The following is a 12,643-nucleotide window of genomic DNA, read 5'->3' on the forward strand; positions in this document are numbered from 1 at the left end:
GTCCAGCCTCAGCAGAACAGGATTGCCTGAGGGGAGACGGAGTCGGCGAGGACAGAATGGCTCTCCACAGACAATGAATAGCCCTTTTATATTCCCCTTTGTTCTGACTCTTTGCCATTTTGTGCAAACTAAAGTGAACAAAGTATGAAGCTCAAATATTCACGTGATGATATTAATAACAATTTCAAAATTGAAAAGTTATTTTTCAAATTATTTACATAGACTACTAGGTGCTGAAGTTCTCAGTGTATGAATTCCAAAAATCCATGTGTTTAAGTCTTAACACCCTGTACCCCAGAAAGTGACCTTATTTGGAAATAATATCATATCAGATGTAATTCGTTAAGATGACGTCTTACTGGAGTAGGGTGGGCACTAAATCCATTAACACGTGTCCTTGTAAAGAGAGAAAATTGGGACTCAGGTATGCACACAGGGAGAATACCGGGTGAAGACACACAGGGAGAAGACAGCAAAACACCGGGAAAGAGGCGTGAACAGATCTTTCCCTCACAGCCCTCAGGAGGAACCAATTCTGCTGACCCACTTCCTCTGAAACTTCTAGCCTCCAGAAATGACAGAGAATACATTTCTGTTGTTTAAGCCACCCAGTGTGTGGTACTTTGTTATGACAACCCTAGCGAAGGAAAACACATATGCATTTTCTTATTTGATCCTCAAAATCTCTTGCAAAAAGAAGGTCATTTGTTACATAAAATCTGATTACATCTACATCTATGCTGTAAAACCAGAAGGCTTTCTTAAACTTAGCTTTTGTAATTTATTTTTAAAGTACTAAGTTCTGGGAACCACGTGATTTCTCCCTGTAAATATCAGGGCTTGCTCTGCTTTTCAGCAATCGTTGGACTTCGGCATGACTATGTCTCAGTTGCTGGATTATGCGGCAATTTTCTTTCTCTGTGTCTTAACAGCCAGCTCTCTGGATACGTTTACTGCAGCTGTATATGAGCATGCAGTGATATTGCCTAATGCCACCCTGATACCGGTGTCCCATGAAGAGGCCTTGCTATTAATGAACCAAAATCTGGATCTTTTGGAGAAAGCAATCGCATCAGCATCAAAGCAGGTACCATTTCTCAAATGTGCTGGCTTCTACGTAGAGAAAAGGGTGGGGTCTTAGGAGACGGAATCACTGTCAGGGTCAATTACACTTTTGAATGACATATGTGTCAGGGTAGCCAAGTCCTTCTTTTACAGAGTCCTCCCTGCTCCTAGTTATTAGAGCAAAGACACTATTACATGCTTCCCTTGTAGTGAGAGCAACATTTTGAAAAGAACGGCTGGTTATTAAGTGGCAACAAACTTTTGAGGAACTTGCTGTAAATTCAACAATTTTGTTGCTCTTTTCTGCTACAGATGGAGGGTGAAGGACAGATGGGTGAGGGATCAGTTGCTATTCTTAGAGTGTTTGTGGCCTTGGTGTACTTTTGTGCTCTTAAGAGTTTGTAGGTTTTTAGGTTAGTTCATAATACCAAGACAATTAAACGTAAATTGCATTGTTTATTATATACAGTGTGTATTATATACTTCATACTAATTACAAGACAAAAGTACATATTTTAATGTATAGTAAGTCCTTGAGTTCAATGAAGGGTTAAGTTTAAGTGTGTGGTTTGGACGAATATAGTTGAAATAAGCTATTTGTAGATCAGGTAAACAAGGGATATATAAAGTCTGACGAAAATCATGGATATATACGTGTGACATATATCTATCAACATACATTCTTCTACATGCAAAGATTTAAAAAGGTTATTAAGGGGACTTCCCTGGTAGTGCAGTGGTTAAGACTCCGAGCTCCCAATGCAGGGGGCCTGGGTTCGATCCCTGGTCAGGGAACTAGATCCCACATGCATGCTGCAACTAAGAGCTCGAATGCCACAACTAAGGAGCCGGTGAGCTACAACTAAGGAGCCTGCATGCCGCAACTAAGACCCAGTGCAACCAAACAAATAAATTAATTAATTAGAAAGTTATTAAGAATTCTGAGGTTCTTTTTCACCTTAGTCCAACTATTTCCTTAAAGGCCACACAGCAGCTTCCAGGATGGCCCTCCTACTGAAGGCGCCCAGGTGAGCTCACGTTGTACCTCTAGGCCTGGCACCCTTCAGGTAACTGTGTCAGAGCTCCCTTCTGAGAAGCAGGAATCACATTTGCAGGGTATGAGGCAGGAAAGGCTGGGTGGAGGAGAGAGTGATAAATCAATCCTGACACACTCAGGCAAAATAATTGGCCAAAGGTCAGGGAGAGGGTTTATCCAGGGAAGAGTTAGGTTTATAGTTAACAACCACAGTGAATGGTAGAGCCTGAGAATAGCCTGGAAAAATATTAACAGCCATGAAAGGATGAAAAAGTTACATAGAAATGATTACTGTGGGATTAGAAAATGAAATTGGTTGGACAAAGAAAATAAATTATAAAAATGTAGAAAGCAAAAGAATAAGGTGGTAAAAGAAAACCCTGAATGTTTGTTCTTCAGCCACTCAGGTCCTCTTGCAGGCCCCATTTTTGACTGTTTGCTTATTTGAGAAATATTTTGATTCAGCTCCGTTTTTAACAGGGTGCACATATTATTGTGACTCCAGAAGATGGTATTTACGGCTTTAACTTCAACAGGGAATCTATCTACCCATACTTGGAGGATATCCCAGACCCTCAAGTGAACTGGATCCCTTGTAATAATCCCGACAGGTAAAGAAACATATTGTGGAAAATTTAATCATGAACATGAAATTACTTTACCTGGGAAAACTTTGTAGAAGATCACTGTATAAGATTTACTATTGACTCTAAGTTTCAAGATAGTTTTATAATTTTTCATCTCCTACAGACATGTGTATTAGGAAAATGAATACGCATTATGATATCACAAAAGTCAGTGCTGTAACATAACATAGAAATGATCAAATTCAATGTGAATTTCCACTGGGGGAATGATCTGGAGATGATAGCATAACTTAGGGCCACAGGGTGGTTGGCTAGAGGAAGAACCATATCCAAACTCACCTCTTCTGACTCCTTGCCAGTGAACAGAAAATTGTTTCCCTATGTAGGTCTGTACTTTTAAAACTAAGTGAGAAAATAGTGAAACAGAGTCACATGTCAGTTTAAGATTAAAATTTTTCCTTTCACATTAATAAGATAGCTGGATGAGTTTAATATATATGAAATTCTTAAAGCTTAATGTGATAACCTAGGAGGTGATATAGCAGAACTGTGTAAGTGTTTTACATCAAGTCTAGAATAAGAAATATGAAGTCTGATAAAAGTAGCACTATTGGGGCTTCCCTGGTGGCACAGTGGTTGAGAGTCCGCCTGTCGATGCAGGGGACGCGGGTTCGTGCCCCGGTCCGGGAAGATCCCACATGCCGCGGAGCGGTTGGGCCCGTGAGCCATGGCCGCTGAGACTGCGCGTCCGGAGGCTGTGTACCACAACGGGAGAGGCCATGACAGTGAGAGGCCCACGTACCGCAAAAAAAAAAAAAAGCTATGGCGATAATCTAGGCAGAGGGATTATGGTGTTTGGATGAAGATGGTAGAAGTTTGGATATTAAGAAATGACCAGATTCCGAATAAAGTCTGAAGGTAGCTCTGACAGGTTTTGCTCAAAGATTGAATGTAAGATGAGAAAGGAAGAGAGGAGTCCAGCTCCTTTACCCCTCGCATACAACCAGATATCATGCCTTGTTGAGTATGTTTGACATATCCAGAGTTGATTACTTTCTTTTCTCAAAGTCACCAACCTTTTGGAGGGGGGCGGTCTGCATCACCACTTAGCCTGGGTGTTATGGGAACAGACCCTCGTTATTTCTCTTTTTAATTTTATTTATTTATTTAGCATTTATACTTCACATGCTTCCAGAAAGATCTGAGGCTTCTTACAGAATCTTATATAATTAAAAAACACAACAGTTTACATGTAAAAACAAAGGAGAAGCTACCTGAATAAAGTAGAGGAAGTAGTTGTTACAAGGCAGCATGGTAGTGGGCTGACAATTACAAATGAACATACAATACAGTTCTGGGAGGCTGAGAGGAAGAATATGACTTACAAGCTTTCATTGCCTCACAGAAGAAACCTTGTAGATTTCTTGAGAGACAAACTGTGTCTAGGAGCCTAACTCAAAGATGAATTTACTTATTCAGCTTTTTTTTCCTTGACTATTTCCTATGTACTGGGTACTCCACTGTGGGAATGAGTAGGAATTCTTGAACAAGGGACATCCTTTAATACAGCGAATGTCTGCACCTCTGATAAAGGTGATGTGGCCTACAGATTAAAGAGTCAGTCATTAGTTCAATAAGTTAAAAAAAAAACTTGCCTAATTAGCTAGCTTGAATGAAAAAGCATTTTGATACTTGATTGCATATTATTTTGTACTGTTGTTTCAGGGTTTTGTGTGCATACACATTTTCTCCAGTAAGATTAGAGGATTTTGAAGTGCACCAGCCTTATTTTACACTGTATCTCCCACACTGTGCACTTGGACAGCTCTGCCCAGAATGTCCTTTCCCCAGATGCCTACATATCTAACATGGTGCTCTGTGTAGTGCTAGGACCCAACAAATTTTTTTGAATATTTCATAACATTTTTAAGGTTAATAAATGTCTTCTTCAATAATTGATGACTTGTATTATATTTTGAGATTGAACACTTTGAAAGCAGTCTTAGAAAATATATTTTAATTCTTCTGTTTCACCTCCTTTTTCTGTTCCCAGTAGCCCTAGGACAGAGCTCTGCATACCTTAAGGGCTCAGCAGATATTAAGGATTAAGTGAGAAGCAGATTTCAGGCTCACATAAGCAAAATGCATTTTTTAAACTCCAAATCTAACAAAGAATTTTGGAGCTTTTCTGGGTATAGCAAACAGTCAGAAAAATGTAGTTTAAATCGAAATGTATTAAAATACATGGTGCACTTTCAAGATTAATATAGACAGGAGGAAAATATGTAATCGGGACTGTTTTAGAAATTCAGAACAGTAAGCTTCTATTTCATGTATCTATTCTACCACTTCAGGTGATTTGAAAAGACATGGGATAAATATACTTCAAGTGGTCCAACGTATTGTATTTATATCTGCATTTCAGATATGACTTGAAGCACACAAGGGGGGAAAACTATCAAATGGTTATTTTTTATATAAATGCACTGAGATAATAATTTTTTAAGATGCAGTTTCCTATCCTTGTTGGTCTTTTTCAGTGATATGTTTTGTGTATGATTGCTGTGGTTTTTCTTATATTGCCAGCAGATGACACCAAATTTTCTTATAGTAAGTTCTCAGATCTAATGTACAGCATGGTGACTATAGTTAACAATACTGTATTGTATATTTGAAAGTTGCTTTGGGAGTAGATTTTAAATGTTCTCACCATAACAACAATAAAATTGTAATTCTGTGAGGTGAAGGATAATCACATTGTGGTAAGCACTTATCAATATATACATGTATCAAATCATCACATTTTCCATCTTAACCTTATACAGTGTTATATACCACTTCTATCTCAATGCAACTGGGGAAAAAACACAATAACTCCTGACTTCCCCCTCCCTTCAGCCCTTGGCAGCCATCATTCAACTTTCTTTCTCTATAATTAACCACTCTAGCTACTTCATATAAGTGGAATTGTACCTTATTTATCTTTTTGTGATTGGCTTGTTTCACTTAGCATAATGCTCTTAAGGTTCATCTACAATGTAGCATGTTCAGAACTTCCTTTCCTTTTAAGGAAAGTATGAATATGTGTATGAATAATACTCTATTTTATGTATATCGTACAACATTTTGCTTGTCCATTTATCCATCGATGGATATTTGGGTTTCTTCTACCTTTTAACTATTGTGAATAATGCTGCTATAAGCATGAGTGTACAAACATGTCTTTGAGACCCTGCTTTCAACTTTTTGGATATATACACAAACATGTAATTGCTGGATCATATGGTAGTTCTATTTTTAATTTTTTGAGGAACTGCTAGACTGGTTTCCACAGTGGCTGCACCATTTACATTCTCATCAACAGTGCTCAAGTGTTCCAGTTTCTTCAAATCCTCACCAGCAGCTGTTCTTCTATTTTTTTTTAATAGTTGCTATCTTAATGGGTTTGAGGTATCTTGTCATGATTTTGATTAGCATTTCCCTATAATTAATGAAGTTGAGCATATTTTCATGTGCTTATTGGCCATTTGTGTATCTTTGGAGAAAATTTTGTTCAAATCTTTTGCCTATTTATTTAATTTTTTTGGCTGCGTTGGGTCCCAGTTGCGGTAACCAGGGATTGATCCTGTATTCCCTGCATTGAAAGGCAGATTCTTTACCACTGGACTACCAGAGAAGTCCCTTTTTTTTTTTTTATTTAATTTTTTTTTTTATTTATTTTTTTTATTTTTTTTTCTTTTTTTGTGTTTTTTGCCTATTTTTGAATCAGGTTTGTGTTGCTGTTGTTGATTTTTAAGAGTTCCCTTTGTACTCTGGATATTAATATATAATGTCCTTTGTTTCTCATAACCTTTTTTGATTTAAAGTCTATCTGGTCTCATATTAACATAGAATATCTTAATTTCTCCCTCACTTTTGAAGGATGGTTTTGCCAGAGACAGGGTTTTTAGTAACTGTATTATTCTTTCAACACTTTAAATATATCAGCCCATTGTTTCCTGGCCTCCAAATTGTCTGATTCAAAACTGCTGATAATCTTAGTGGAGATCCCTTGTACATTATAAATCACTTCTCTCTTGCTGCTTTCAAAATTATGATTTTGTCTTTGTCTTTTGAAAGTTTGATTATAATGTGTCTTAATATGGGTCTCTTTGAGTTCATCCTTTTTAGAGATCATTGCCTGTTTGAGTCTGTCTTTGAATCTCTTTCGTAAATTTTCTGTTTCAGTTACTGTCATTTTCAGCCCCAGAATTTGGGGAGGGGGCGGGGTTTCTATCTCTTTATTGATATTTCCATTTTGTTCACACATCATTATCTTGACTTTCTCCATGTCTTTCTTTAGTTCTTTGAACATCGTTAAGACAGTTGTCTTAAAGTCTTTGTCCAGCAGGTATGCCATATGGTCTTTCTCCAGGATAGTTTTTATTGGTTTATTTTTTCCCTTTGAATGGGTCATATTTTCCTGTTTGCATGCCTTACGATTTTTTCTTGATAAGTGGGCATCTGAATCTTATAATGTGATAACTCTGGAAATCAAATTCTCCGCCTTTTTCAGGGTTTTATGTCTTTTGTTTGTTTGTTTTGATTGTTGTAGGCTGTCTCCGTGCTGGGAGTAAGCTTAAAGTCTTCTCAGGTCTTTTCTTAGTCTATGACTTTCCCTGGGCATATGCAGTGATTTTCTGAATTCTGTATAGTTGTTGCTTTTCCATGTCCTAGTCCTTTAATGTCTGGCTCCAAAAAGGGGTAAAAAAGAAGGTACTGGTGCTTTAAATCCCCTAGAAGTCGTTTCAGCCAGTGGGGGAAGTGCTTGCAACAGTATATGTAATAATGGCCTGTCTCTGTGTGTGTACCTCCATGAACAGAGCAGTTAGCAGTGATCAGAACCAGACCCTTGATATCTGGAAGACAGGGTCCTTATGGCCCACCCTGCTCCTACAAACTGCCGGCAAGTTGCTCCAAGAACACCTGCATGGCTGCCTGCAATGGTGTGGGTTGCAGGGGCTGGGGCATGGATAGCCCCTGCTGAGCTAAGAGCTTAAATTGACTCAACCAGACTGCAATTTATCTTCCAAGCGTTTCCCTGGAAGTTTCATGTCTTTTAATAGACTCCAGATTTCCAAAATAATTATGTCAGCTAGATTCCTGTAGGGCAAGTTTTATCTAGGTAGAGAGATGGATTCCTGGCGCTTCCTACTCTGCCATCTTTCTGCAATCATCCTACTTCCAAAATGTTGTTCTTTCATTCAAAATATTTTTTAATACCTCTTTTCTTTCAGACATGTGTTCGGTGAACAGGAGATGTGTGTCTTTGCCCCCAAATATCTATAAGATGTGACATACAAGATGAGCACATAAATGAATATATGATTATAGATGATGATAAATGTCATAAGAATATACATGGCCTGGAGTCTTACCCTAGAATAATTTCCTAGAACCAAATTCCCACAAGCATGGACTTCCTCTGAAGTCTCTTCTTGTTTTAATCCTTCCCTTCTATCTATGCTGTTTAGAAGTTATTTCTGTGTATATCACATAAGTTCAGGCAACTATCATTCTGAATTTAATTAAACGCTAAGTTTGATTTTTTTTTCCTCTTCCAATGAACACATATCAGATTTGGCCGCACCCCAGTGCAAGAAAGGCTCAGCTGTCTGGCCAAGGACAACTCCATCTACGTCGTGGCAAACATTGGAGACAAGAAGCCATGCAATGCCAGTGACCCTCACTGTCCCCCTGATGGTCGTTACCAATACAACACTGATGTGGTGTTTGATTCTAAGGGGAAATTGGTGGCCCGCTACCATAAGGTAGAATTCATTTGCAGATAATTCAACTACTGAATTGCTTACCAAAATAAAGTGGACAAGAAGGGAAAAAAATCACCATTGTTGATAATAACAAGCTTATTTTAAAAGCAGAGGAGAGACAAAGCATAGAAAGTAATGATTATTTGTGATAAGGTTCTAGAAAAGGGAGGTATCCTGTACATTTAAGAACACAGGAAAAAGTGTCATTACGAATATGTGATAATCAGTAGAAGCTCCCTGTTTTGAAATAAAATGTTGCCTTTTGGACTTTGTCCTTTTAATGACATGCCCTGGCAAAGGGTCAAGGCTAAAATGAAAAACCCCTTACCAGATAGACTTGGTTTTAAGGAGAAAGGAGGAAAGAAAGTTCTTTGTCTGCAGAAAATCGTTATGTGTTCTTGGCAAATAGAAGTTATCTGTTTCACTCCTATGTCTCTAATATTCGAGAAGGTCTTAATAGATAAGGATTCTCTTCTACAGATCTATCAAATGTGGAAATTAAACCAAAGGCCATAGTAATCCTATCAGCATAGCGATCTTTGATTTTCTAACGCTCTTTCCCTGCAGAGACAGTGGTGATAGATGAGATTGGCACTGTTTAGTAGATGCGAGCTTGCACTCTTTTAGATGCAGTGATATTCAGGCCAACTTCTTAAAAGAGATTCCCCCTCCCATCATCTTCTGTTTATTGCAGCAAAATCTTTTCTTGGGTGAAGATCAGTTCAATGCACCCAAGGAAGCTGAGGTCGTGACTTTCAACACCACGTTTGGAAAGTTTGGCATTTTCACGTGCTTTGATATTCTCTTCCATGATCCTGCTGTGACCCTGGTGAAAGATTTCCACGTGGACACCATACTCTTCCCGACAGCTTGGATGAATGTTTTGCCACATTTGTCAGCTATTGAATTCCACTCAGCTTGGGCTATGGGCATGGGAGTCAACTTCCTTGCATCCAATTTACATTACCCCTCAAAGAAAATGACAGGTAACGTGTCATCTTTAAGGTTTTGGTATAATCAAAAAAGGAAAAAACAAATCATGTTCTTTCTAGCTAACATGTACTCCTCAATACAATGTTTTCCAACCCTTAATGGTTGCACATCTAGCTGGTGACACGCTGTAGGATCAATCTCAACCTAAATTGTTTCATAAATTGATTTAGTTTTATTCAACTTGAATGTACTCTCTTTTTGTTTTTTTCAAAATTTACGACTTCTTGCATGAAACTCTCTCTTCTTGGCTTCTTGGTGACATACTCTATTGGATTTCATCTCACCTATCTGTCCTTATCAACATATTTTAATGAAATTAATGAAATATATAGCTTAGAGAAAGTAAAATGTTAACGTGAGTTTAGAATAACAATAACAACTATGCAACCCCTTTTTGCTTTACTGTTTTAAATGTCATTTCCAATTTCCAGGAAGTGGCATCTACGCACCTGATTCTCCAAGAGCATTTCATTATGATATGAAGACAGAGAAGGGAAAACTCCTTCTCTCACAACTGGCCTCCCACCCACACCCCACAGCAGTAGTGAATTGGACTTCTTATGCGAGTGGTATAGAAGCCCCCTCAATGGGAAACCAGGAATTTAAGGGCATCATCTTTTTTGACGAGTTCACCTTCTTGGAGCTCAAAGGAGTCACAGGAAATTACACAGTTTGTCAGAAAGATCTCTGCTGTCATCTAAGTTACAAGATGTCTGAGAAGAGGTCAGATGAAGTTTATGTACTAGGGGCATTTGATGGACTACATACTGTGGAAGGGAGCTATTACTTACAGGTAATGATTCTTTTGGTGGCAGGGGAATTACTGGATAAAACAAGACACTCAGTTAAATTTGAATTTCAGATAAACAATGGATTACTTTTATTATTATAAGTATGTCCCACTTTGGGGGACATGTGTATACCGAAAATTGGTTGTTTATTTGAAATTCCAATTTATTGGGTATCCTGAATTTTTACTTGCTAAAACTTGCAATCTTAGATGTCAGTCCAATTTTAAACTGGTTGGGAAAAGGCAGAACATTCACTTACAGTCCCAGTGTTTAAAATGATCTATTAATCAAATTACAGATAATTTTAATGAATACTTAACGTCTAATATTTCCTGCCTGAACTTATCAAGGCATTTCCCATTTACGGTCACTAATGCCTCTCTTGTTTTATAAGAAGCTTCAGGCTGAGTATGTCCCGGAGACATATAGAGCTGACCTCTGTGATGTGCAGTAGAATAGCTGCAAAGATTCAGACATCTCACAGCCCTCAGCATAAAGGGGGAGCTATTATAGCCAGTTGAGGTGGAACCCTTAAGAACAAGCTGCTTCCATGTTTCTCTCATTCTGCTCTTCTTTTCCTTGATCTGGCCCCCATCCTGTCTCACCCAGATTATTGCAGTGTCCTCCTAAGAGGGCTTCCCATTGATAGTTTCAGTTCCATCCAGTTCATTCTTTACACTATAATTACAAAAATCATGGAACACCATTTCTGATTATTTCCCTCACTTGCTTAAAATTCCTCACTGTTTTCTAATTGGCAAATCAAATTCCTTAACATAAAAGACTCAGGAAGTCTTAACGTGCTTTTTCCTACTCTCTGTCCTCATCTGTCACTTCTTCCCCTATGTACCCTGGGCTTCTATCATATTGAGACATTTCCCATCTACAGTGTGTCAGCATCTGTAGAACCTCCAGATGTTTGAACAGTTTTTTTTTGTTGTTGTTGTTTTGATGGCCCCCAGCTACTCAGCACTCATAGTGCTTTACAGGTGTTATCTTCACCAAGGTGGCTTCTCTGACACTCCCACTCCCCAAGCTGGGTTAGGTAACTCCTTTATATACTCCCAAATATCCTATGGTTAACTTTTTCAAAGACATATCATGTCAAATTATGTACATACTTGTTTGAGACTGAAAGCCTTTTGAGTGCTGGAACCATGCACACTGTGTAGCGTTTTGTTTGCTGTATGATAAGCACCTCTACCAAAGCTTGTTCATTTTGGCAAACATTTATCGAGTGCCAAATACACATCAGGTGTATATTTGGTGCTAATGTGATGAAGATGAATAAGTATGGACCCTCCTCTTGAGGAATTTAGTAGGGGAGAAAGACAGATGAACATAATTTCAGTACAGGTTGGCATGTGATAGAACAAAGGCATATTTTGCTATAGAAATACTAAGGAGCTTCACTTAGCCTAATTTGGGGATCCAGGGAAGTTTCTGAAGGCATGCTGCTTGAACTTATGCTATTTTATCCAGGTGAAAAAAAGTGGGAGGGAATTCTAGGTGGGGTTAAGAGCCTGAGCAAGGGGGTGGATATGTCAAAAAGCAGGGTATGCTGGGACAAGCAAGCAGCTGACTGTCACTGAAATGTAGCATAAGAAGCAAGGATGGGTGGAAGATGAGCATAGAGGCAGGATCACATCCTGCAGGATCTTACCTCTCATTTCTAAGATGTGGACTTCATTCCATCAGTGATGGGTTTCTGTTGGAAGGTGTTCAGCAGGGGAATGATGTGATCACATCTGTTTTTGAGTAGATTGTTCTGGTTGCTCTACGGATCATGGAACATAGGACAAAATGACTAGTTAGATTATGAAAATAGTCCTATTGGGACCTGAACCAAGATTATGTTCATAGGAATAAAAGCAGGGTATGGAGTCAAGAAATATTTAGAAAACTAAACTTAGTAACTAATTTGACATGGAACAGGAAAGCAGAAAGAAGGATCTAGAATGTACCAGGTTTCTGGCAAGAGTGGCTGGATGAAATGTGATGCTTTGACAGATCAGGATTCAAGAGGAGGAGCAAATTGGATGGGAGTGGGGAAGATGTTCAATCCAGCTTTGGATGTGCTGGTTTTTAATTACTCTGGGGACATTCAGTTGGAGCCATCCAATAGGCTGTTGAATATATGGGTCTGATACTCTAGGAAGATACGAGATTTAGAAATATTGTTTTGAAAACCAGCAGGAAAAAGGTGGTGGTAAACCCACAAGAGTGAATTGCAAAAGCTGACTAAGACAGTGAACAGTGAGCTAAAGGTGGAAGCTTTTGAAACTCTTGTGTTTGGGCAGGAAATAAACAGAAGAATAGGAACATGCAAATATGTTTGAGAAATAAAGGAGAACTTAGAGA

General features: G+C 38.5%; 1 protein-coding gene across 3 annotated transcripts in view; it reads left to right on the forward strand.

The window, feature by feature from the left end:
* The first annotated feature begins 623 nt into the window (after positions 1–623).
* The window catches only part of VNN1 (vanin 1), a 40,922-nt gene continuing 28,902 nt past the window's right edge, over positions 624–12,643 (forward strand). For 2 of the 3 annotated variants that reach the window (XR_003005093.1, XR_003005092.1), the window contains exons 1-5: positions 624–1,087; positions 2,582–2,712; positions 8,306–8,498; positions 9,193–9,484; positions 9,923–10,284. Coding sequence is in view for 1 of the 3 variants with exons in the window: in XM_024759034.1 (XP_024614802.1) it covers positions 875–1,087; positions 2,582–2,712; positions 8,306–8,498; positions 9,193–9,484; positions 9,923–10,284 (1,191 nt within the window). In the remaining 2 variants the exon portion in view is untranslated. The remainder of the gene's footprint in view (positions 1,088–2,581; positions 2,713–8,305; positions 8,499–9,192; positions 9,485–9,922; positions 10,285–12,643) is intronic. The other variant, XM_024759034.1, reaches the window with a different exon arrangement.

Source organism: Neophocaena asiaeorientalis, unplaced genomic scaffold (assembly GCF_003031525.2).
Source record: "Neophocaena asiaeorientalis asiaeorientalis breed wild unplaced genomic scaffold, Neophocaena_asiaeorientalis_V1.1 scaffold5, whole genome shotgun sequence".
In the NCBI taxonomy this organism is placed as follows: Eukaryota; Metazoa; Chordata; class Mammalia; order Artiodactyla; family Phocoenidae; genus Neophocaena; species Neophocaena asiaeorientalis.